Source organism: Scatophagus argus, chromosome 21 (genome assembly GCF_020382885.2).
Source record: "Scatophagus argus isolate fScaArg1 chromosome 21, fScaArg1.pri, whole genome shotgun sequence".
Lineage (NCBI taxonomy): Eukaryota > Metazoa > Chordata > Actinopteri > Scatophagidae > Scatophagus > Scatophagus argus.
The window spans coordinates 5718485-5741395 of record NC_058513.1 but is presented as its reverse complement, the minus strand read 5'-3'; the positions used below and the strand labels follow the sequence as shown (position 1 = coordinate 5741395).

General features: G+C 40.8%; 1 protein-coding gene across 1 annotated transcript in view; it reads right to left on the bottom strand.

The window, feature by feature from the left end:
* Nucleotides 1-2655: 2655 nt before the first annotated feature.
* The window catches only part of antxr1c (ANTXR cell adhesion molecule 1c), a 34563-nt gene continuing 14307 nt past the window's right edge, over nt 2656-22911 (bottom strand). The window contains exons 8-18 of the mRNA XM_046377479.1: nt 22583-22663; nt 21428-21488; nt 20418-20516; nt 20256-20325; nt 15733-15811; nt 13695-13790; nt 13464-13502; nt 12858-12956; nt 12559-12726; nt 11148-11228; nt 2656-5641 (exon numbers count right to left, since the gene is read on the bottom strand). Of these exons, the coding sequence (XP_046233435.1) occupies nt 5372-5641; nt 11148-11228; nt 12559-12726; nt 12858-12956; nt 13464-13502; nt 13695-13790; nt 15733-15811; nt 20256-20325; nt 20418-20516; nt 21428-21488; nt 22583-22663 (1143 nt within the window). The 3' untranslated portion in view covers nt 2656-5371. The remainder of the gene's footprint in view (nt 5642-11147; nt 11229-12558; nt 12727-12857; nt 12957-13463; nt 13503-13694; nt 13791-15732; nt 15812-20255; nt 20326-20417; nt 20517-21427; nt 21489-22582; nt 22664-22911) is intronic.

Sequence of the window (22911 nt, the reverse complement as noted above, 5' to 3'; positions counted from 1 at the left end):
TTGTTTTCTGCTTTGCACTTCTTGTCTTTGTTCTTTTTCCCACCTCTGTGATTGTTAGCTCCTCCCCAATTAGTTTCACCTGTGTCTAGGTACCTCTCGCTTATATATTGCCCTGCCTAGTCTTTGTCTCTTTGTCATTTTCTTATGTGGCATTATGATAGTTGTTCTGGTGTTTTCTTTGCATTTTGCCTTTCAGTTTCTTGGGATTTTTGCTTGACTTACCTAGTTTGCCTCTCTTCAATCCTCTGAATTTGTTGTGGCCTGTGCTGACTGCCTGCCACTGTACTGAACCCCTGCTTTTGTATTAAAGGCCGTCAGTTTGACTAAAGCCTGCACACTGAGTCATGCGTTTGGGTCTTGATCTCTGTGGTTCGCCAGTCTTAACAGATTCCACTTGTCAAAAATCCAGACTCCTTCGCTCATTAGCGAAATACCTCTAGTGGCTATGAAACATTGCTGTGAAGCAGCCAGTTAATAACAGACATGCATGAGGTGGGGTTTTAAACTGGCAAAACTGATTCCAGAGCTGTGATACGTTGTGACACTAAGGGGTGCAACAAGTGGATGGAAAACGTACACACATACAATTTGTCATGTAACATGCAGTGGTGCACTCAGTGGGCTAGCTTGTTAGCTACTGTGGAAAATAATTTTGAACTGTGGCTTTCTGTAGCACTCAGTCCACAGTCAGTAAATGGGAGCACAGCAGTAGTATGAAGCCTCCTAACTATGGCTCCTCCACATCACTCAACATAAACTAGAGTCCAGGGCAGTGTGTGTGTGTGTGTGTGTGTGTGTGTGTGTGTGTGTGTGTGTGTGTGTGTGTGAATTCTGTGAAACTTGTCCTCTGTATACTGTACTGTACGGTGGCTGAGAGTGCTCAGTTTCTGTACTACAGCAAATACAGTATTGTGGTGTTACACAGAGAAGTTCTTTAGGAACGTTATGTAAAAATATAAGCTAACCTCACACTCAACAGCATTCAACTAAAACCGAGAAAGATTTAAAACTGAAAGTGGGTTTGGTGGACGTGATGGGACTGGAAGGGAGACTCCCAGCTGCTGTTATTCTTGTTTTTTGCTTTGTTCAGCTCTCCGTCGTTCAGCATGTCTGTTTGAAGGACTGACTGCACCTCTGCCTCATTTTCTCCATTCTTTTCTCCATTTTTCTGATTCAGCCCACCCCGTTAACATCCCACATCCTCCTCTCCTCTGCCTGCAGAGGGGAAAAACACAGACTCCACAGTAATTATCCAGCTGGAACTGCTCATGGGGGCTATTCTGGCTGTATTAAATTCATTACTGACCAGAGAAACAGATTCTGAATGCTCATTTGGCACAGCAAAAGGCACCTTGATCGTTGGTGACAGAAGGACATCCTTTGAGCTGCAGGGAGACTCAGATACAATTCAGCACACTTGAATTCAGGCCCAGCAGTGACACTATTTCCAAACTTCTTGCTGTCTTTTGACCATTTGGGAGGTAGAGTAAGAACGGTTAGCAGTAAGCACAGCAGAAAATCCATTGAAAAACACTTCACTTCCCTTCAACAGCAAAGAATACCTCCGGAGGATTAAAGGAAGTGGAAAAAATCTTCTAAAGCAAAACCACTTTTCTGGTTTTCTCCTCTCACAGGCTAACTGGGCGAAAATGAATGGACACTCATTTCAAGTATAGGATGTTTGTGTCTCTGGTTAACTTTACATCATAAAGAATTCATTTTTTTTTCTTTTTGTTTTTTTGAAACACCAACACAAAGGAGCAAAAGTCTTACTGCCGACACTACCGGTTTTCACCTTCTGCAAGAACACACCAACATTTTTTATGATAATATTTTTAGTCTGACCTCAATAAACATTTTAAATTAGATCAAGATTCATCTATTTGTGTCTCATTATTCATTCTTGTGGATTTTGTAATGTAAACAGTATGGCAGTGAGCAATGCTTTTAACTGCCCACACAGCAGACGTTTTGATTTGTCATAGCAGGAAAGGCACAGGTGTTACTGATAACATTAATGATGGCTCTGATCTTTTCAAGTGTCTCAGTAAGTCAAGACAGGGTGACGGTTAGCCAGTGTGAACAACACCATAACCTCAAACCTGAAGCAGCTAAATGAAATTCAACCATCATTAACTTATTGACTTATTGGTGCCATCATTTATTTCAGTGCAGTCAAGAAAGTTCTGTAATTTGCTGTAAAGACTGTACAGATTTACAGCCAACAGTTTGTCTTGTCAAGCGCAGGTGTGGCTAATCACATAAATAACAGCTGCTTTACATTTCTGCTGTACTCTACATGCTGGCTCTTCTGTCAGGGTCAGTGGAATCTAATTAAGCAGAGTCACTTGTTAATGTTATTAGTGACACCTGTGCTTCTCTCTGCTATGACAAGTTAAGACGTCTGGTGTGAGAAGGGCTTAATTCCTTAGCAACCAGGAGACTTTTAGGTACAGCCAGATAATTCTGTACTTTTCAGGTAGCCAAACTGAATGTGTGGGTAGTATACAGGTCTAACTGTGAATGGTACAGTTATCCTCTGTCCAAGCTTGCAAGGGCGGAGCTGCAAAAGGGATATTAGGCAGACACGAGACACTGACTCCTGTATTACCCACATGTCCAAGCAGAAATCACACACAAAGAAACTCTCTGATAGAAGCTTGGAAGTCAACCTTTATTGATAATGTAAAAAAAAAAAAAAAATCATGTCAACCAATAAGATAAAATCATATACGTCTTTCATATTTGCTTCAGTACTGCTGTTTATACGTGTAGAAAACAGTGATTAATATAATGAGGCTCATCTCGATTAAGAATGACATCGAGCTCTGACAGCCACTGCAGAAGTTCCCTCTGAAACACCGATTCTGCCTGGCAGTGCTTATTTTATTTATTTATTTTGAAATTTGTTCTTGGATGTTACAGGTGTGGGCCCAATTAATACTTTACAAAAAACAAAGTCTGTCAAACAACAATTCTTTGACACCTCACAAGTTAAGCAACATTGGTATGTTCTGATCAGAGAGAGAAAACAAGGAGATGCACACTGCTGAATCCAAACTAATGATACTTTGTGCATCCATACGACCTTTCAAATCGAACATGTGATGATGTAATGTTAAACATGACAAAACAAGGTACGGATCTTTGATGCAGCAAATTCCTCTGTAATAATAATGGAACTACCTTGCTTGGTTTGGGAATCCGTAAACAGTTGACTTTTCTAAGAAAGAATCTTATTCCTAGTGGTCACACCTTAAACTGCTTAACATACAGGCCTCATTTAAAAAATATTGTGTGATGACACAAGACCATTAACAGCCTCCACACAGCACACTAACATGACGGATGTGCTGTTTGTGCACAAAGCAAATGGAGCTACAGATGACGGTGATAGATTTGAGATGCTGGTGGAAGTGTCTCTTTGTTTACCATGTTCTGTATTGACTAAGAAATAAATCCAAATATACCAAAACTGAAGAGGGTTAGTGACATCTTTTTCTACCAAAAGCTATGAGGTTTATGGGAAATGTAGTCAAATTTAATGCTAGAACAAAAGACATGCATCATGTACCATCTTGTTATTAAAATTCCCATCTCAAGGCCTTTTTTTCAATTGAATAAAAAGTTCATAATGGATCCAATATCTGTACCTTCCTTTGTAGCTCAGCTTTGAGGCGCTGACATTAGGAGTGCATGTAGTAACACAACGGTACACAGCATAACTGAACGACGTACATCAAAATGGAAGCACTAAAAAAAAAAACAAACAAGAGGAAAATTCCAGAAGATTCAGGATATAAAAGGAATACCAGCATTTTTCAATCTCTTTTCCACACATTGAAATCACAATCTCATAGTTATGTTTTTCTTGTCAATTTTTTGCAGGAGGTTCCCCCTGCCACTCTCGCAATTTAGCATTTACTCACTGTTGCTAATGTTGTCTTAAAATTTACACAGCATAACATGTAGCTGTATTATTAAAGATTTTTTCGGTGTAGCTGAGGGGTTGAGAAATACTGGTAAATCTTATATGACTCTTAACTGGCTAGCTGTTGTGTTTCTAAATTCTGCTCACAGTGTCCGTCTTGGTGGTTGGACACCTTGTCGATATTCAAGTACTCTCCTCTATATCTCCTGGGGAGTAAAATAAATTAGATGCTCTTTGAACTGCCCTGCAGTTGCAATGTGACAGGTAATGATAAAACTGAAGACATAAAACACACATTGGTATCAAAGTACAGTATCAGGATTGTGTATAAAAAATGTGAGGAGAGACGTTAAACCTGATTTCTGGTTACTCGATTTTCGTACATTGTCCAAATGGTAACAAAAACAAATACGTATTGTAGTTGCCCAACAGTCTATGTGCGCAGATAACCACGAAAAAGAAACAAAAAATATATATTGCTGTATTCTAAATTCAACTACATGAAAAGGTGGTTAAGGACAAAATCCAAAGCCTCAAAGATATCAACCAAAGTAACATTCAAAAACACATCTCAAACACATATTGTAAAAACTTACCTTCCACATAACATCTGTACACTTCCCTGTCACTGAATGGTACAAAACTGGACCACAAAATCATGTAATGATTGAACAAAATTTCTGCATTAAAGGGCTGGAATTTGTTGGGTTAGCATGTTGTTGGATAAAAGAAATATCACAAAAAGGTGAAGGAAAAAATCGCTTTGGCACTGAGAACAGTAACAATGTCCAAAATTAATTAGTTACAACACCATTACCAACATGACCAAATGGACTTGTTCTGAAATCTAATTCCCACCATCGCAGCAATGAAGAAATAAGCCAATCCATTCTGCTTATGCAACATGGTTAATTTTAGATTTTCATGTACAACCTACTTTTCACCTTAACTCTTGACAACAATGGCCTAACTCAGTAGTTGATAAAGACAACAAAGAAATTTCATCCATTGCAGTATGTCTTCTGTGGACTTCCTGTCCCTACATGCTTTGCTGTCCAGCAACAATCCTCCCTGATCTAAGAAGCGCCAACATGGAGTAAAATATTTTCCCAAATCACCCTGAGTATGGGACAGAATGTCAAGTCAAACTGCTTGTCAAAATCGCATTTCTTGCTCATCAGCAAATACTCTGAATTTTTCATGGTAGGTGGTGGCATGTTTGAAAGGACTTGAACCTGATTTGACACACTCTCCCATACAAGAAGAGGAGCACAGGGTGAATGGGATTCAAAATACTGCTGATTCTTTGGCTTATAGCAGGGGTATCTTTGGCAGCGAGGACCATAACCTTCAAACTGAAAGAACTGGCCAACAGAGCGGTAAGTCTGTGATATCAAAGCAGGTGCGTTGGGGGGGGTGCGAGGGGTTTGTTTGTGTGACTCATGGTCGAAGGCTGGGTGGAGGACGGGATGGCGGTGGACAAGGAAGCCCTGGGGGTGTGCGGGAGGGTGGTGGCCCTGGTGGTAGCTGGCCTGATGGTGGTGATCGGGCAGGAGGGCTGCTATTGGTCGGAGATGAGGAGGTGGTGCGGGTCACAGGACGGTAGTCAGGTGGCGGGGGTGAGGGTGAGGGTGTGTGGATCGGGGTGCGAGGCTGGGCCTTGGCTGCAGCTGACTCCTCTTTCACTCTTGTGAAATTGATGCATCGACCCTAAAGTGAAGAAGAGAGACAATTAAAAAAAGTTAGCGTTCAAATTTATAATTGATTTGGTTTTTAGTGCTGATAGCAACCTGATTCTAGGGGTCAGCAGCCTGATTCTACGGGTCAGCCAGCAGGTCCACCGCTTCAGTCAAAAGTGAAATATACTATATAGACAAAAGCATCTAGATAGATCTCTTTATCATTGAGTTCAGGTGTGGGATGGGGCTGTTTTTCAGGGGTTTGGCTCGGCCCCTTACTTCCAGTGAAGGGAAATCTTAAAGCGTCAGCATTCTAAGATATTTTGGACAATGCTATGCTTCCAACTTTGTGGCAACAGTTTGGGGAAGAACCTTTTCTATTCCAGCATGACTGTGTCCCAGTGCACAAAGCAAAGCTCCATAAAGGCATGGTTGGATGAGTTTGATGTGGAAGAACTTGACTGGCCCTCACAGAGTCCTGACCTCAACCCCATCCAACACCTTTGGGATGAACTGGAACAGAATGTGAAAGCTGCTGTGGTGCACAAGGCCAATAAAACAAAACAAAACATAAAATAAAAATGTACACACACTGACACACTTTCAGGTACAGATACACAGGTATCTAATCTGAGGCACATCTGGGCCAAGAAGGCAGTGACGTTGTGTGTGTGTGTGTGTGTGTGTGTGTATGGCCAGCTGGTGTTCCAGATTGCACTTAATTCCCTACTTTGACGCCCCCAGTCCGAATGATCCAGGTTAGTCCAATGTTCTGTCCTGAGATCTGTGACTCTCTTAACAAAGTTCAGTCACACTCATGAAGAAACCATATGGTGAAAAAAAAATAGGGAGGGGTTAACAGTGTAAGGTTGACTTATCAGCCTTTAAAACAAATGGTTTTGTTCAGGCAGAAATCACACTGCACCCCTGAGCTACGCATAAAATATTTCACTAACCACGAGCTTCAGCCGAGTTCAGAGAGGTCACTGTTGCTATAGTAACCCGACCCACTCCATAGCTGCATGTGGTTGTGGAGTGAAGTAATGTTAATCTGCTAATAACAAGTATCAAGGATTGGAGCCACAGGGCTTTGGTTTTACAGAGTGGAAAATGAGGGAACGTGGATTGATGTCACTCACAAAGCTGTGTGGAATGAGAACAGCTCACTTTTGAAAAAATAACCTTAAAAAGTGTTGCACTTGTGTTGGGTTCATGCTTTAATTTTTTTAAGCACTACAGAATCCCATAAAGGCGACCAAAAGTAAGACAAGGGAAAGAAGATACTTGGATAGAGAGAAAATGATGCCAGAAAGAAGAACATTTTAATAACCCTTATTGAGTTAGGGCAATTCTCTGATATCCCACTCTAAACTTTTGACCTCTAGTCCAGCCAAACACTTTAGTCTTCTTCCACTTGCCACACATATTTCTCTCATAGATATAGTTAAAATTAGCTGCTGGGAGCACAAACAAAAAGCTGAATAAACAGAGAAGAAAAAGACAAGAATTTAGTGACCACCACTTTCGGGTCTGTCACCACTTATCCAGTCTGGCATTCCTAGACATCAATAGAAAAAAAAAAAAGCCTGAATGAGGACCTCAGAAAAACTATTTTCTTGTCTTATGGAGGACAGAAAGTATATAAACTTCATTTTTCTGATAATTGTGGTAAAATGATTTTTAAAGTGGTTTTCAATTGACAACAACAAAAATACAGTACATATTCTTGGAGAAAAAAATGACATGCTTATTTGCTTTCTTGCCAAGATTTATAAGGGAAGGTCAACCCCAAGACGTACCAATAAAGCTCAGTAACTAACAGAGAGTAAAAATAACAAACTGATGTAATTTGTATATATGAAACAAAACATATATAACTTGATAATTAGTGAGCCTCAGACATGCTGGTAGGAGTAGATCATATTTAGCATAGAGACATGAGAGAGGTGTCAGCCTTCCCATCTAAATGAATAAACATATTTTGGCACTCTTGTCGAGCAAGTAACCGCCAGTATCGCTCTTAGCCTGCTGAAGTTTATTGAAAGGTGTAAGTAATTCAGGTTTAAAACCACTCTGATGCTCAGAGAGATTGTTTCTTTTTAATGCCAGTGTGACTTCATGTCCATTGTTCTGTTAGTGCGTGGTTTGAATCTGTAAACAGTTTCCTGGATTAAAGAAAGCCACACTCGCTTCCTCGTTCTTGTTGACCTCCTCCACTGTCTACAGTCTTACCAGGTTCATAAAATTGTCTGGGCCTGACCAGATGTATGTGTGTGAGGGAGAGACTCGGTCGGTCAGTTGGCGGAGACAGCCTTGGCAGTTTTCTGCCTTACCGTAGCTATTACCTCATGTCCTATAGCCAGCTAAATGCTTCCCTGGGGAGGCTTGTGTTTAAGTGAATGTGTGTGTGTGCATGTATGTGTGTGTGAGGGAGAAAGAGAGTGTGTGGACCCCAGCTTTGCCTCACACTGTACACTCTGACGTCAGTGTAATGGATGTGGTTTGGTGACACACGCTCTCCTAATGGCTAACTGCTGTCTCAAATGTAGATCACTGCATCCTTGTGAGCTTAACTGGTCTATCACTGGCTAATTATGTGGTTATGTATGCATACATATGTGCGGTACACACACACACACACAAGCATAATGAATGAACAAACACACACACACATACACAGAGCCTATGCAAACATGCAGAGGGGTTACTTGGTTCACTGGAGGAAGAAAATAAAAGTTAGTGTGTATGTGTGTATGTGTGCATGTGTGTGTGTGTGTGTAGTACATACAGTATATGAACACTACAGGAGAAGAGGTCAGCAATAAAGCGTTTTATTATAAGTCACACCATGGCAACAGAATGACCAATCCAGAGTCCAGACCTAACTCGGCCAACTTGGCTGATGAATGTTGAGTGAATGAGTGTATGTTAGAGTGTGAGACTTTGCTCTCTTAAGGGTGGGACTGTGGCTCCAAATAGCTTTTCAGGTTAACACTATATAACACAGGACAGAGGCGCCCCATGCATGTCTCCACTCTTTTCTTGTTGAAATAAAACATTACACTACATGGAAATGAGCCGGCCCACTGGCCTGGGAGATGTTTCTGCCGCTTCGTTACAAACCACAAATGACTTGAGGAGGCGACATGATTTGAGTGGAAAGAGAGACACGATTCCTTCTAGAAAGTAAAGATTGGGTCATGCAAAGCTTACGTATTGTAGCCATTGCTAAAAGACTCTCTAGCTAAGACAAATTTGTTGACTAAAGAAATCATATCTAAAATCTTTTTTTATCTGACTGCCAATTTGCTTTGGTAAAGATATAATCGTAAGCTAATGGAGAATTTTCCCTGTCTCATCTGTTTCCAGGAAAGCTAAAAGCAAATCCTCTGTACCTGTTTGTGGTGCCAAACACTCTTAAACATGGAATTTAAGAGATCATTGGAAATTTTCTGCTAAAACCAGCTCTAGGATGGGATGTGATCAGTGGGAGAGTTAGCTGCAGAGGATAGGAAGAATAGCAAAGAACTGATAATTAAAGAAACAGTGGAAAACAAAGGGAAGGAGGGCAGGAAAATGTGAAAAAGGAGAAAGTTGTGAAGGATGGATGAAAAAGCTGATGATTAGGAAGAAAAAGCCAAAATAAAAACAAACAAACACGATTACAGTTTCATTTGATTATCATATTGCTTCAGAACTAGAGTCTACATACATGCTAGCAGCACTCTAAAGTTTGCATGCTCACATTGACAATGCTACAATGCTGTTCTTCATGCATAATGTTTACCTTGTTCATCATCTTACTTTAGTGTGAGCTTATCTATAACATTCGCTAATTAATAAGCACTGAACACACTGCTAAAAACCAAGCCATCGGGAGACATGTGAATTCATTTATTATATGCCTCTGATTTATGAAGTGCCCATTGAGGCTTGTGAAGTAGTAAATTATAAAGAATCACCAGAACACATTTAAACGTTAAAACTGACTTTGCTGAATGTGTTGGATGGATTTAAAACATCCCCAGAGAGCTTCATGTACTCAGTGAACTCCCTCTTGTCTCCACATCCAAACCAAACTCTTATCTGGGGGTCTTTGATACAAAGGCCTCTGACATTAAAACTTAACCATGTGGCTGATCTGCGAAGACGAGAGAATTTTTATCAGCTTACACACACGAACACATCAGAAAACTCTCCTATCGAGCAATAAGGATGCGTCTGACTGTGAGCTGCGGCTCTGTTTTCTATCCGTTTTATGGTGTCTAATGTGAAGCAGGTGTGAGAGCAAAGCTGGACCAACAGGATGGAGATGGGCCAATGGAGGTGTTTGCCAGTGCAGGAGTGAATGAGACTGAGAGACAGATGGAGGAAGGGTGGAAGGGATGAGTAATGGATACAGAAGACTGAAGCATTTTCAAGCTATAGAAGACTTTTAAAAGAGCCAGTTTGGAACATGACGTTGGAGTTTCTAAACACAACTCCACATCATTCGTCCAAACATGCCTTTGTGTAAGTAGGCACCGCAGGCCTGTCAAGCTCGGGATTTCTCCGCATGGTGACGTGGTGTGGATGGTGGTAAGAACAATATGAAAGAGGTTTGAGGGTGGCTTTTTTTAAGCCTCGCCATAACCAAAGCACAAGAACAAACATGCAAGAAATGTGTTAAACAGGATGATTAATTAGCTTAACTCCTCTCCAGCATTACCTTCAAAACAGAACATGTCATATTAAATTATGACATTCAAAAAACAAATCTTTCAAGATAGCACATTCACAGTATGGTAGTTGGACCCAGATACCACAGCTATATAGCATAACTATAGTTATTTTAATGGACCTCTGGATCTGGTGAACCTTATGACTCCTGCAATTCCACCCAAATTTATAATCTGAGATTGCCATATTTTCAACCTTAAAAGTTGTTTTTCTGGCAACATTAAAAGTGAAAACAAACTGTTGAAAAATACAAACAATAAATCTTAAAACTAACCATTCAAGTAAATCAAGCATTTATGTGGCTCCATGGTGTAATGGTTAGCACTCCGAATCCAGATCCTAGTTCAGTTCTCGGTGGAACCTGGTAACCATCTAAAGCTTTCTTGTTAAACTATTTAAGCTAAGTAACTAAATAATGTAATATTAGAATGAATGCAATTTTCATGACCATTTGAAGACTGACTGTCTCTACACTGCAATAGGCCTGCAAGAGCAGCACTGCTTCTTCGCATCGGTTCAGTCTTTTTATTACCATGATAGCATGTCTGTAGCCATTGATGCATATTTAAGATTGTTTTATAGAAATCGTGTTTTAAAAAGGCAACTTAAAATATTAAAAAGTCAGTCAGTTTTCAACCATGACTCAAAGTGAAAAGGGAGGGTAAGAGAAAGGAAGGAGAAAGAAGATGGCAATAAAGCCCCTGGTCACCACAGGTATGAAGCATAATGGAAGGGACGAACTGAGGACAAACACACTGTGGAACTGAAAACATTTGATGAACTCAAATATTTTCATGGTGCACCATCGAGGTACTTACATGATCCCCAGGCTGGGGTCTCATCAGGGAGACCTGATCGTAACCACGGCGAAACAGAGCCCAGATAGCATCCAGTTTACCCTAAGCAGGACAGAGAGGGAGAGAATTAACAGCTGGCCACATCTGGATACCAAACTCTTTCACACTGCAATCTTTGATCAAATCCTATTAATACTAATTCTACTGTATCAGCAAACATTTGGTCTGTGGTTCTCAGTCGTGTGAGAGTCTGCAGGTCTCAATGCCAAACTAACACTACAGCAGCTGATTCCACTGTTCCACTCTGGTTGAAGCTGTGCTGATTAGTCACTTATATATTCATATTTTCATATTTTGGTTTATGTCTGATTAAGTGAAGACATTTTTACAGAACGATTCACAAATACAACAATTTGCCAGCGAAAATGATGATCCCACCAATAACAATAGCTATAGTAATCCTGGGTAAATGCATTTTAATGAGACCTTTGAAATCATACTGTTTTAACCTTTAACAGAGCTGAGCGCTGACCCTAACTCTGGTGTTAAATGTTTTCAGAGGGGACTTCTCCTTCCTCACATTATTTTAAAGATGCTGCTGTTATGATGCATTTGATTGGGCCAAAAAATGCAGACCGTTGTGCCTCATTGGCACAGACTTAACAGGAGGGAAATCAAGTCAAGACCCAACATACAGTGACTAGTCAGTGCATAAATTCACATTTTCCACACACTGTGTGCCTGTGATGTGTGAACAGTGTAAAGTTGCACCATGGATCACTGCAGTGCTGCTTGTAGTCACGAGTCTTACTCAAAACACAGCCTTTAGAGTTGTAAGGTAGCAGAGTCCACAGATAAGAGTATGAAAGGCCAGTGTTGCTGCACAGAGCTGTATTGTGGTGTACAATTTAAGCACAAACAGCACTGACGCCAAGTCTAATAATGCCCTTCTGTCTGGAGAGTATGTTATATTACTTTGCCTATGTGAGCACATTGATGGTTGTGGAATTTTGTGCCTATGCAACTAATTATATATAAATATGGCCAGAAAAGGCTTTATTCCTCCCTGCTGTCTTGTGAAAACTTTCCCAGTAGTTCTACTCATGGTGCTTTTCATGTTTCGACTCCAGCTGAAGGATCTCGGGCCCCTTTGTGGCTTGAGAAAATTCTACCACCCTCTGTTATTTGGAACTCACTGAGCAAGAACTCAAAAATGCACAGCGGTCAATCTGTAAACAGGGCAGATTTTCGGGTTCCTGAAATGCTGATTTTTTTCGCTACAGGACAGCAGGGATGCACTCATGTGCAGGAAGGTTTGCAATCACACACTGCAGATGCACACCTCTCATGTTCTCCTAGAGCTTCCACTGCATTCCAAGATTTTAGTGGCCCTATGTCTGTTGTTGGTAAGGGAAATTTGGTGCGTGTTTACCTGGATTGGTGTGTACCACTTCCTGCTCTGAGGCGGCTTCTTGTTGTGAGCTTTCTTAGGTTTGGGCTCAAAGGGCTCGTACTCTTGCTCCGGCATTTTCACCACAGCGTTCTTCGGCTTCTCTAACTTGGCCCCCTCCTCGGTCGAGCCCTTCCCTCCCCAACGCACCTACAGACAGCACACAAACATATGAATATGCAACACAGTGGAAAGAGTGAAAGTAATCTGAAACGTTTTTGGATTGTAGTTTTAGTAATGACTGTTAAAGCATTTAGCATGTGTCTTTGTCATTGTGTCACCTCCATCCTCTTGATCCCTCCGATTCCTCTTCCTCCGTAATATGAGGCATCCACAGTGGGCCACTTCTTCTTTGGCAGGCCGTCTTCATCATCTGACTCCTAAAACACACATAATTATACAAACTGACTTGTTTTCCTCTCATGTAGAATCAGGGGCTTTTAAAACTTTTAGACACTGACCACAAGTCACGTTAAAGTATAGACTTCTGGTAGATACTACTTACTGTGCTAACATCTGTACATAAATGGGAATTATCCGTAACTGCCCTTTACAGTCTTTTATGTATCTCTATACTACTGATAATTACTCTAAGAAAGAGATGTATTTAGGAGTTTTCACACATATTTTTTTTGATACTGTACGTTTTTCACGCAATGTTGATGGTATTTCAGACTTTTGAGTCCTCAGAGCTCCCAGTCAGTTCCTGCTGAGGTACACAATCTCAAATCCATCAGCTGTGCTACATTTGTATTCTATTTATTGAGCCTTCTCTGTGTTAAATACACAAAACTCCATCCATACTTTATACAGTCAGCCATAAATACCTGTATGTGTGTGTGTGTGTGTGTGTGTGTACTTGTGTGTGTTTTGACTCTTTGACTCACAGGCTCAGGAGGAGGTGGAGGAGGTGGTTCTTTGATCACCTGTGGAAGAATAAGAGACATGACTTTGCTTAGCTTTTCACAAACACATTGAACACATCAGCACTTATTGCTTTTTGGGGGTAAAAGCTCCTCAGAAATTCTGTATTGTATATTGTTATTTAAGTGCTTTTAAAATCACACACTTCTTGAATGTAGTTTAGATTAGATTAGATTAGATTGTAGATTTCTTACCACAGTGCAGCAGAGAGGCCAGAACCACCACATGAAGAGCAGGGCCAGTAGGAGGAACAACACAAGCAGGGTGATCAGCAGAATGGTGCCATCAAACTGGAAAGTACGCACACAAAAGTACTGCGTTACTACCACATGCACAGTACTACTGTGTCAAACCAGGGAAGTCTGACTGCACTGGGTGCGCACATGTACCCAGCAGGATGTAGATTTAAACTGCAAATGTTTGGAAACCAAATTCTTACACTGCAGTAGTGGCAGTAGTAGTGGAAGAAACATAAGAAGTAGCAATAATAAAAAGTGAAGCAGTACTATTATAAACAGAGGGTGTTTTGCATTCAGTATTAAACAGGATAACAGTGTAATGGAAGTCTAATCATACTGGCTTGATGGATTAAGAGAAGCCCTCTGGTTTTCTTTCTCTGTCAGTTCTGTCTCTGTAAATATTCATGTTTCTGTTTGTCTGATGACAGTGGCTGGTGTAAGCTGTATGATGCCTGAATGAATCCATCAGTTACTTTGCTTGCTTTAAGGCAGGCAGGCGTCCACGAGCCAAACAAGGTTCCCATTACAGACCACAGATGAGGACCACATGTGGTTAAACTTTCCCCTATCTATCTTGTAGAGAGACGTGGGGGGATTTATCTGGGCTCAACGGTGGGGTCCATCGTAGACAGGAGATCACTCAGAAATTTAGCCAATCAGCACAGTTTTCTATATTCATCAGTGGACTAGCAGAATAATGGATTAGCAAACAAGGAAAGAAATTTTATCAGTGGCCACATCTGTGTTTTGACAGTCTCGCACATATGATGTGTGTTTTCCTGTATGGGCCTATTATGTGGGCTAAGTGGCACTGGAAGGATTTGAGGAGAGGGTGACAAGGGTCTGTTGGGTTTGTTTTCGTTCTTATAGACTTTGGCTTGCATGTTGTTTATCGCACCAGGCTTACCCATCTCAAGTGAGCAACTTGTCGTGCCTCTTTAGGCCTGGTGTGACTATATGGTTTAGTGAAGAGTGGCAGTTTAGTGGGAAGCAGCTGCTAATTGCCACGGTATGTCTAAATGAGCCCTGTGTATCGTGAACCACAACAAAGTGGTTTGAATTCACAGTATTTTCATGGTTATGATGTCACATATACTGAGAGAGCTTCAAAGAGCATGTTGCTTTTTGGCTTTGAGGGAATCTGCTGTGGCTTCGGTCCATATGTTCCGACATACATGCCTTATTTTGTTAAACTGCCCAAAATTGTCTTAAATTGCATCTTGTTTAATCCTGGTTTTAAAGGAATGAAGCTCCACCCTGCTTCACAGTGACACGGTTATATACGTTCACACACCTGGGAGCCACAGGAAAGTATCAACATCAGGTAGCTCCAGATGAGATGTAAATGCACTTTAGTCTTGGCTGTTACAGGATGCTCGGCTTTCACTTTTACAAAGTGTCAAGACTGAGCGAACAGCCGCACGGCCATGAATCTGTTTCTCTAACCTCCAGTCTCCTGCCACCACATGGGGTTCAGGCAGTCTTTTGTCGGGGGGATTGCTACTACAAACCCCTGTGGTTTGGCTCCTCAAAAGTGGAAAATAACAAAACTGAAAAGGGGAAGATGAAAGACATAAGGGGGGGTGAGGAAAGTCACGGCAGAGAACAGCAAAACAACTGACTTCTAGGAAAAGTGTGTCACAGATGAGGCTGGAGAGGAGTAAAAAAGCAGAAGGGGAAAGAACACAGAATTTACAAAACACATACAATCTCAAGAGGATATCCATAATTCTACTTTTGAAGCAGAGAACTCCAAATCAAAATAGTACTCATCATCAGATTAGAGGGAGCAATACTGGCAGAGCCAATACATTGAAATCAGTAAAGTCTATGGCAAAAAAGTCACCATTTGCATGATTTTTTTGACTTACTGCATTTTCAGAAAGTACAGAAAAAAAAGCTTTCATCCATTTCAGTTCAAGAATATTTGCAAAATAAGAGTTTTGATTTACAGTGATATGATTCTACTGGGGGACAAAAAGCTGCCACTTACACACTCTGTGGTGGTGATGTGTACGTTGCTGCTGATGAAGGACAGGCCGTCGTTCATGCTCACTTGGAGATAAATCACCCTGAAACAAAACAAACATGCACAATAATATAGGGGATAAGTAAGTTCTGTATCTTCTGTATGTCGGGACGTAACATCACGGTCAACAACAAGCAGATTTGGGGGAATCTTCTTTTTTCAGTCTAAATCATTTCCTCCTTAGACTCAGTTTGATTGACCAGAATGATGTCATTTGAACTTGGGTTCACACTACAGAACATTACTGAACCAACTGCAAACTATTGAGGTGGTTTGTTAGAAGTGAGAGTGTATGAACCAACAGGAAACAACCACAAAACACAGGGGACTGTGAGCTGAAGGAGAGCTAAGAACAAAGTGATGTCCAGACTGCTGCTCACATTTAGATATTTCTTCTAAGGTTACAGAGGCTGGAAGCAGATGGCTTTCAAGCTGCCAAAATTTATAATCTGGCACGAGAAAACCCTACCAAAACTGTATCCAAGAAGTGAGGTACCTGGTGAGTTGATGGACTATTGCTTACGAGCACTGTTTCACTTGTAATTAAGCAATTTCAACCCCATATAAACCAAATACAAAAGTTTTCCACTGTGGGTGAAAACCAGAGAAAAAAACAACAAACTGTAGGTGATTGTGTGAACCACAGAGCCACACAGCAGGCACGGAAGCCAAGGTTGGATATTTGAACTTGAAGAAAATGGAATTGGAAAAAAAACCTCATAACCTGCTAGTTGAGATTTTGTTTTTATAGTTCTGGACAAGTTGTGTATTTTTCCAAGACATGACACCATACTAATTGCACTCTCAGGAATGAGAACAATCTCTGTCTTTAAAGGCACATGAAGCTACTCAATAATTTCCTTTATGGAACCTGAAATACAGCGAAATAAAACGTATTAACTATTTGTCAAAACATGCTTCTGTCCGTCCTCCAGTCCAAACCTCATCCACGTCAAAACTCCTCTTAGGATCTCAGAGAGTCACGATGGTCTGAATCTCTTCCTTCTCAGAGTGGGGAAAAACAATTCTGGGAATTTCATGTGACCTCCAATAGTCTCTCTGGAGCCTGTTCTCATTCTGCTCTTCAAAACATGTTGATGAAAGGCATGCATTTTAAACAGCCCTCGCGCCCCCCAGATTCTACTCAGTAGAGGACCAGGTGGATGTGAATGAGGACTGGCAGATGGAAAGCAAGCCATTTGACCTATAAACCTGTCTTTTCTCTGACTCTGTCTGGTTTAAAGAAAAAGAGAGACAGAGGGAGAGAAGAACTACTTTAGTGGGTGAAGTTCATGATTAACAACGTACATAACCCTGCTGAAAACATACAGCTGGGAACTAAGGGACTGTTAAAGGTAAAGAAGGGCCAGTTTGTGGTCATATTTCTGTTGCGTCAGCACAGTGTGACTCTGTGTAACTGGGTGAAAAACATCCCTCAGATTTAATTTAAAACTTATGTGCTTAGATTAGACAACTTCAACCCGAGTTTGGAATAAATGGAACAAATAAAATGGTAGTGAAATGGCATTGGGAAGCATTTAGTGATCAGTTTAGGTTCTTTATACTAATGCAGCATCATTTGAGAACCACAGCGGACCTTAATATTGATGTAGAACAGAACAAATACAAATGACAAAAATATATTCATCGATGGCCTATACAGTCTACAGGACAGCAGGAACTCTGCACAGGAGAGGACTGATGCTTATTTTAACTTCATTTCTGACAGGATGTTCTGAAAACCTTAATGATGTCTGGGTGTAGCCCATGAAAAAGGCAGTTCAACAAGGCTTGAGAAAACTGATCAGTGTGAATTTGAGGATAGCTGTTAAGCAATTAAATAAACCAGACAGGGCAGGCAGTTCAAGCACAAACACACACACACACACACACTTGAATGGGGGGCACAGAGTAGAGTTTGTCTCTCACGCATTAGGTGGTGTGGGACAACTTTTCTTCTTCCTTTGTAAAACTGACCAAACATGGACAACATGATGTCACATCCAGATAAGCAGAGAGACACATTTCTATCCCTGAACTATCAGAAAATAGACCAGAATGCAATGCAACGATGATAAAGGTTGAGTTTTGGGTAAAGTGACTACAAAATTGCCAAATTTGCTAGAAAAGATAAATCAGTTTGATGATAAGAAAAGTTGCTATTTAGTCAAAAAGAAGCTTAATTAGTTTGGGTATTAATGGAGCTGTGAAAACACTCTCTGAAGGTTTTTCCACCCTGCTGAGAATCAAGCAGGACACAAACACATGACCACACACTTGAAAGACCAGACTAGCTGCTACGTGGCTTTGATCAGCCAAGACCGGACCAGGAAACTGTTGAAAGAGAGTGGGAGACTGACAGGGGTTGAAAGAGGGAGTTTCTGTCTGACAGACACAAATAAAAGACAGATACAGAGAGAAAAAAGTGAACATACAGGCAGAGGAGGTGAGGGGGTTGGGAAACAGCCAGTAACACAGTTGGTGCGAAGAGCCACCGTGGCACCAAAAAGCAAAGGCAGAGATGGAGAGAAAGGGGAGGGGAATAAGAGTGAGACTGGGGAGCTGGGACGTTAAGTGTTGCAGAGATGGCATGGAAAGACTCAAGGGCAGGAGAAAAACATACAAAGTCAGGAGTGAACCGGCTTAATAGGAAGAAGTTGAGAGGAGGCAACGGCACATGATGTACCCTCACTTTTACGACCTTTCAGCCAAGGCACCGATTAAAGCTTCAGAGCTTGAGTCATCAGTCCAGTTTGTTTAAATCTGTCCTCACTGCAGTTAAAATCAAATTCTCTCTCCTTCCACGCCACTGCCAGTGTAAATATTGACTGCAGATTGGATTTATAACATCTATGGGTGAATAAAATGAAGGAATTTGCATCATAATGATAGAGGTATGCTACCATTAACATCACAAAGTGTGTGTGAAAAGAGTCTAATATGGGCTAACAAGTTTTCTCCTCCACATCATGTCTCTTCTCTTTTTGCACTTCTTAAAGTCTTAACCACCATCCACTGAACTTTCTCTTCTGTGGCCTGTTGTTTTTTTCTTCCCATAAAGACTTAGGTCAGAGAGGTTTGTGGATTGTTGATATTGTAACGTGGTCAGGCGCTAAAAAGAGACGACGGCCGCCTGATACTGAGCAACTCTGGCATCTGCTAGAGTTGGTTACACCAGAAGATTGTTTGACTGTCATGTGGTGAAAATTTGAGTAAAATAACCTCTGTTGTCTTAGTTTTCTCATCCCGCTGCCTCCCTCCTTTCCCTTAGTGACCCAGAGACGAAAAAGACAGCATGTTTCAATCATGTTGTCTTTTTAATCATATAGTAGTAAAACTGATGTGTACTGTGTACTAAAACTTGTGTTTTCTCACAGGCAAAATGGCAGGTTGTCAAACAACAATGAAGCACTACATCAGGTTTTGATCAGAACAGAATTAATCACACAGAAGTGCTGGACGACCAGATTTGAGTATCGGGCTCTTCAGCACAATCATGCAAAGTACCAAGGTGACACAAAAGTACAATTACTTAGGCACCAGGACAGTTTACTTATGTATGGTCTATGTGGACATTGTGTTGTTTTTAATGGAAGACTAGTTTGAATGCTTTTCAAGCTGCTTTAACAGATTTTTTAGCCACTTACAGCAGTCAATTTATCAAGTTTTTATGGTGAACATACTAGCAAACATTTGCCTACATACACATTCATCAGATCTGGAGCAACAGTAGCATTCCTTTGGAGCTGTGTTTCAGTCTAACAGTGAAAATAGCACTGTTTTGGGAAATATGCGGCTTTTTATCTGATAAATGCTCAACTACATTCACCACTGTGTTTTTAAAGCTTTTTCTCGTGAAAACAACTGACACTGACATGAGCAGTGAGACTTAACCAAAACAGTATGGATTTTGGGTTGAAAAACCTAAATAATGATCAGAGAAATGCTTAAAGAGGGCAGCTTGAAGAAACATATGAGCCGAACTGCTGGAGGCAGTACAATACAAAAACATTCGAAAGCAATGATTATGCAAATCATGGGAGTTGACTTTAGATTTGTAAGTTTCACTTAACTTACTAGTGACTGTGTAAGTCAAAAACAAACTGTCTCCAGTCATTTTCACTGCTATGCTCTAATTCAGGACAGAAGCAGGGAAAATGCATGCAGGGTTTACCACTGCATGTGCTGGCACGGCTACAGAGCCCCTTATATTTTGCTTTTTTTAAGCTGTGCTGGGATGTAGACAAGAAGAATGCAGAGACGGATAGGGATCGTAAAAAGAGCTAATGTACAGCAGGCTTCTTATAGTCTGTGCCTATACACACATGTGTGTATACATGTGTGTCTCTTAGTTTGAGACAAACAACGTGATCTAAGGTACACGTGGATTCCACTTAGTGTGAAATGTGAGCGCTTCCTCTTGAGATATTTGAAAAAGGATCTCGAGGAATGAATGAATTCATACAGTCATAAAAAGAAGCACTTACTTGCCAACTTCATCGATGACAGGAGCTGGACACAGTAAGAATGTGTTTTCTACACCGGCCGGCTTTTCATCTAGGAGGAAAAAACATTTTGTTAAATGTACATCCCCCCAGAGTACCTTACATTAAAGCACGGAAACAAGCAGAGGTAGTAGGTGTACTTACTGACTGTAACCGTATCGTTGATCTTGAAGCTGCAGAGCACCTGGTTGATGTTTCTGGCATGGAGGAAACCGTTTCCTCTCACCACCACTTGGAAAGACTCTGGTTACATGACACACATTGACAATTTTACATTTTGGACTCTATGCCAAGCAAAATGACATTTTATACTGTATGTAGCTCTTGAACATGAGGCCCATTTTCATGTTTAAGACTATACAGCTTCTTTTTGCTCCTAGCATGGTTAAAGAGGGCACTACTCAAAGTCTCAGTGGATTCCTGCATTAATTCAGTTTATTTGTCTGTGTGAGAATGCAAGTATTTGAACTGTGCTCCCAAGTAATGACACTAAAATGCACAGTAATTCATTCTTTTATTATATTTGTAAATGTTTAAATATGTATGAATGTATATGTATGTGCATATGCTGTGTTACAATGTGGCCTGCAACACAGTAAACATTCTCAGCTCTTAATGTATTAAGATGAGACTGAGACTGACTACAGCACTGAACTGGATAACACAGCACTCAGTGCAGCAACAGTACGGTGACTACTAGTCGGTTTCAAATTAAATACTTTTCCTCTTGAAGGGTGACAGTAATTCACTGCTTAATAAAAGAGAAAAGCAGATGTGAGTGCAGTAAAAGTTCTTTTGCTTCTGCCAAGTGTTTAATCATCCCCTGTTTTTATCTGTTCATTTGTGCCTTTTAATGTCCATTTAATGTTGCTTCAACTGTGATAATCTTTCTTTTGGCAGGACACTGAAGGATGTTATCTGACTCTGCATTTCAGCTGTAGCCAACAGATAAATTTCCTGTAAGTGACCTGGATGCCCATATATGGCTGTTTTTCAGTCTGGGATTGTCATTACTGAAGTGACAGAATGAGATGGGGCACCCACTAATGAAATTAACACAGCTGAAGAAATGATGGGAGGCTGGCACCAGTTTGATTCAGGAGAGAGTCAGTTCAGTTCAGTGTGTCAGTGAGTGTGTGTTTTTAGCTCCTCACCTCCTGCACACACACTGGAGGGCTCCGCAGCCAAAATCTCAATGCAGGATTTCTTGATGATCTGGAGGGAAAACAAAGAGAAAAGACAGCAATCATTTTTATACACTTGTACAGATTCTTTTCTTGCATAACCCAGCACTAAAGCCCACCCTCAAACAGCAACCATTGATCGTTTTGTGTTGCCTGCGTACTTCAAGGAGCAATGCTGCATCTACGAAGATTAGTTTGTTGGACGGGCTACAGGTTACTTAAAAAAAGGCCATATTCTTGATTAACATCCTGGAGGTTATTAGGTTATAGCCCATTCATGCAGTAGAGCATTTGTAAGGTCAGGCAATGATGACAAAAAGGCCTGGCTCGCTATCTGTGTTCAAGTTCATCCCAAAGGTGTTTGATGGGGTTGAGGTCAGGACTGTGTGGGCCAGTCAAGTTCTTCCCCATCAAACTCATCCAACCATGTCTTTATGGACTTTGCTTTGTGCACTGGAGCACAGTCATGAAAAACAGCCTCACAAAGAGGTATGTCTAAATACTTTTGTCTATATAGTCTAGCTAGCTAACTACAGCTGCTAAAATATGCTCATATAGTTGACAATTCAACCAGCAAAATTGCTGATGATGGGCTAGAAACGAGAAGGCAGCTTTTGTCTGTCTCTGTTAAAGAATTCTGAGAAGAAAACATGTAACATTACCATTGTAATGTGCATATTTGCCATGTGAGGATTTTATGGGAGAAAACCACTTCCCCACTTTACTCTGACAGACAGACAGGGAAACTGATGAAGATATTTGCTTCACTGCATGTGAATGTGTTTCATGAGTGCACAAAGCCTTGCAGTACAGTAATTGGTGCTATTATTGAACTCTTGAATTGTGAAAACCAACACAGTGACTAGATTGGGAGGGTGATAAGGAAAGAAGCTAGCATGTCTAACTGATTGCTTACATACATTTCTGTTACTGTAACTGAGTGACTTTTCTGTCTATTCATACTTTGAATGTTTTCTAAAGCAAGTTTTTACACCCAAGGGAGTAATACACAGTAATTGTAGCAGATTCAACATAAACAGGCTACATGAATGTGGATGCTTGCATGATCTGTTTCTGAAACTAAGTAAAAGGAATGCTTCCCTGGACAGAGAAGAATTTATTTACCGAATCAATGACTCCCCGGAGGGCATGGAAGCCGCCCAGCACAGGAAACACATGCTCAATGGTGTCTGCAATGGTGGCCAGCTATAAGGGGAGAGAGGTGAAGACAGAGGTGTGGATGGAAGAAAAAGTGGAGACGAATAACATGATGAATAACATAAAATAATTCACAAAATGATTAATGAACAATTTACTGAATAAGTACATTTTACATGTTTTAAAGAGTGTTTTTGTGTAACGGTGGCTAGAGACACTTCCAAGATCCAGAGCTTGATGACACTGAGTGGCTAATGCTTTATTATTTATAATTTATGATTATCAGAGAAGCCCAA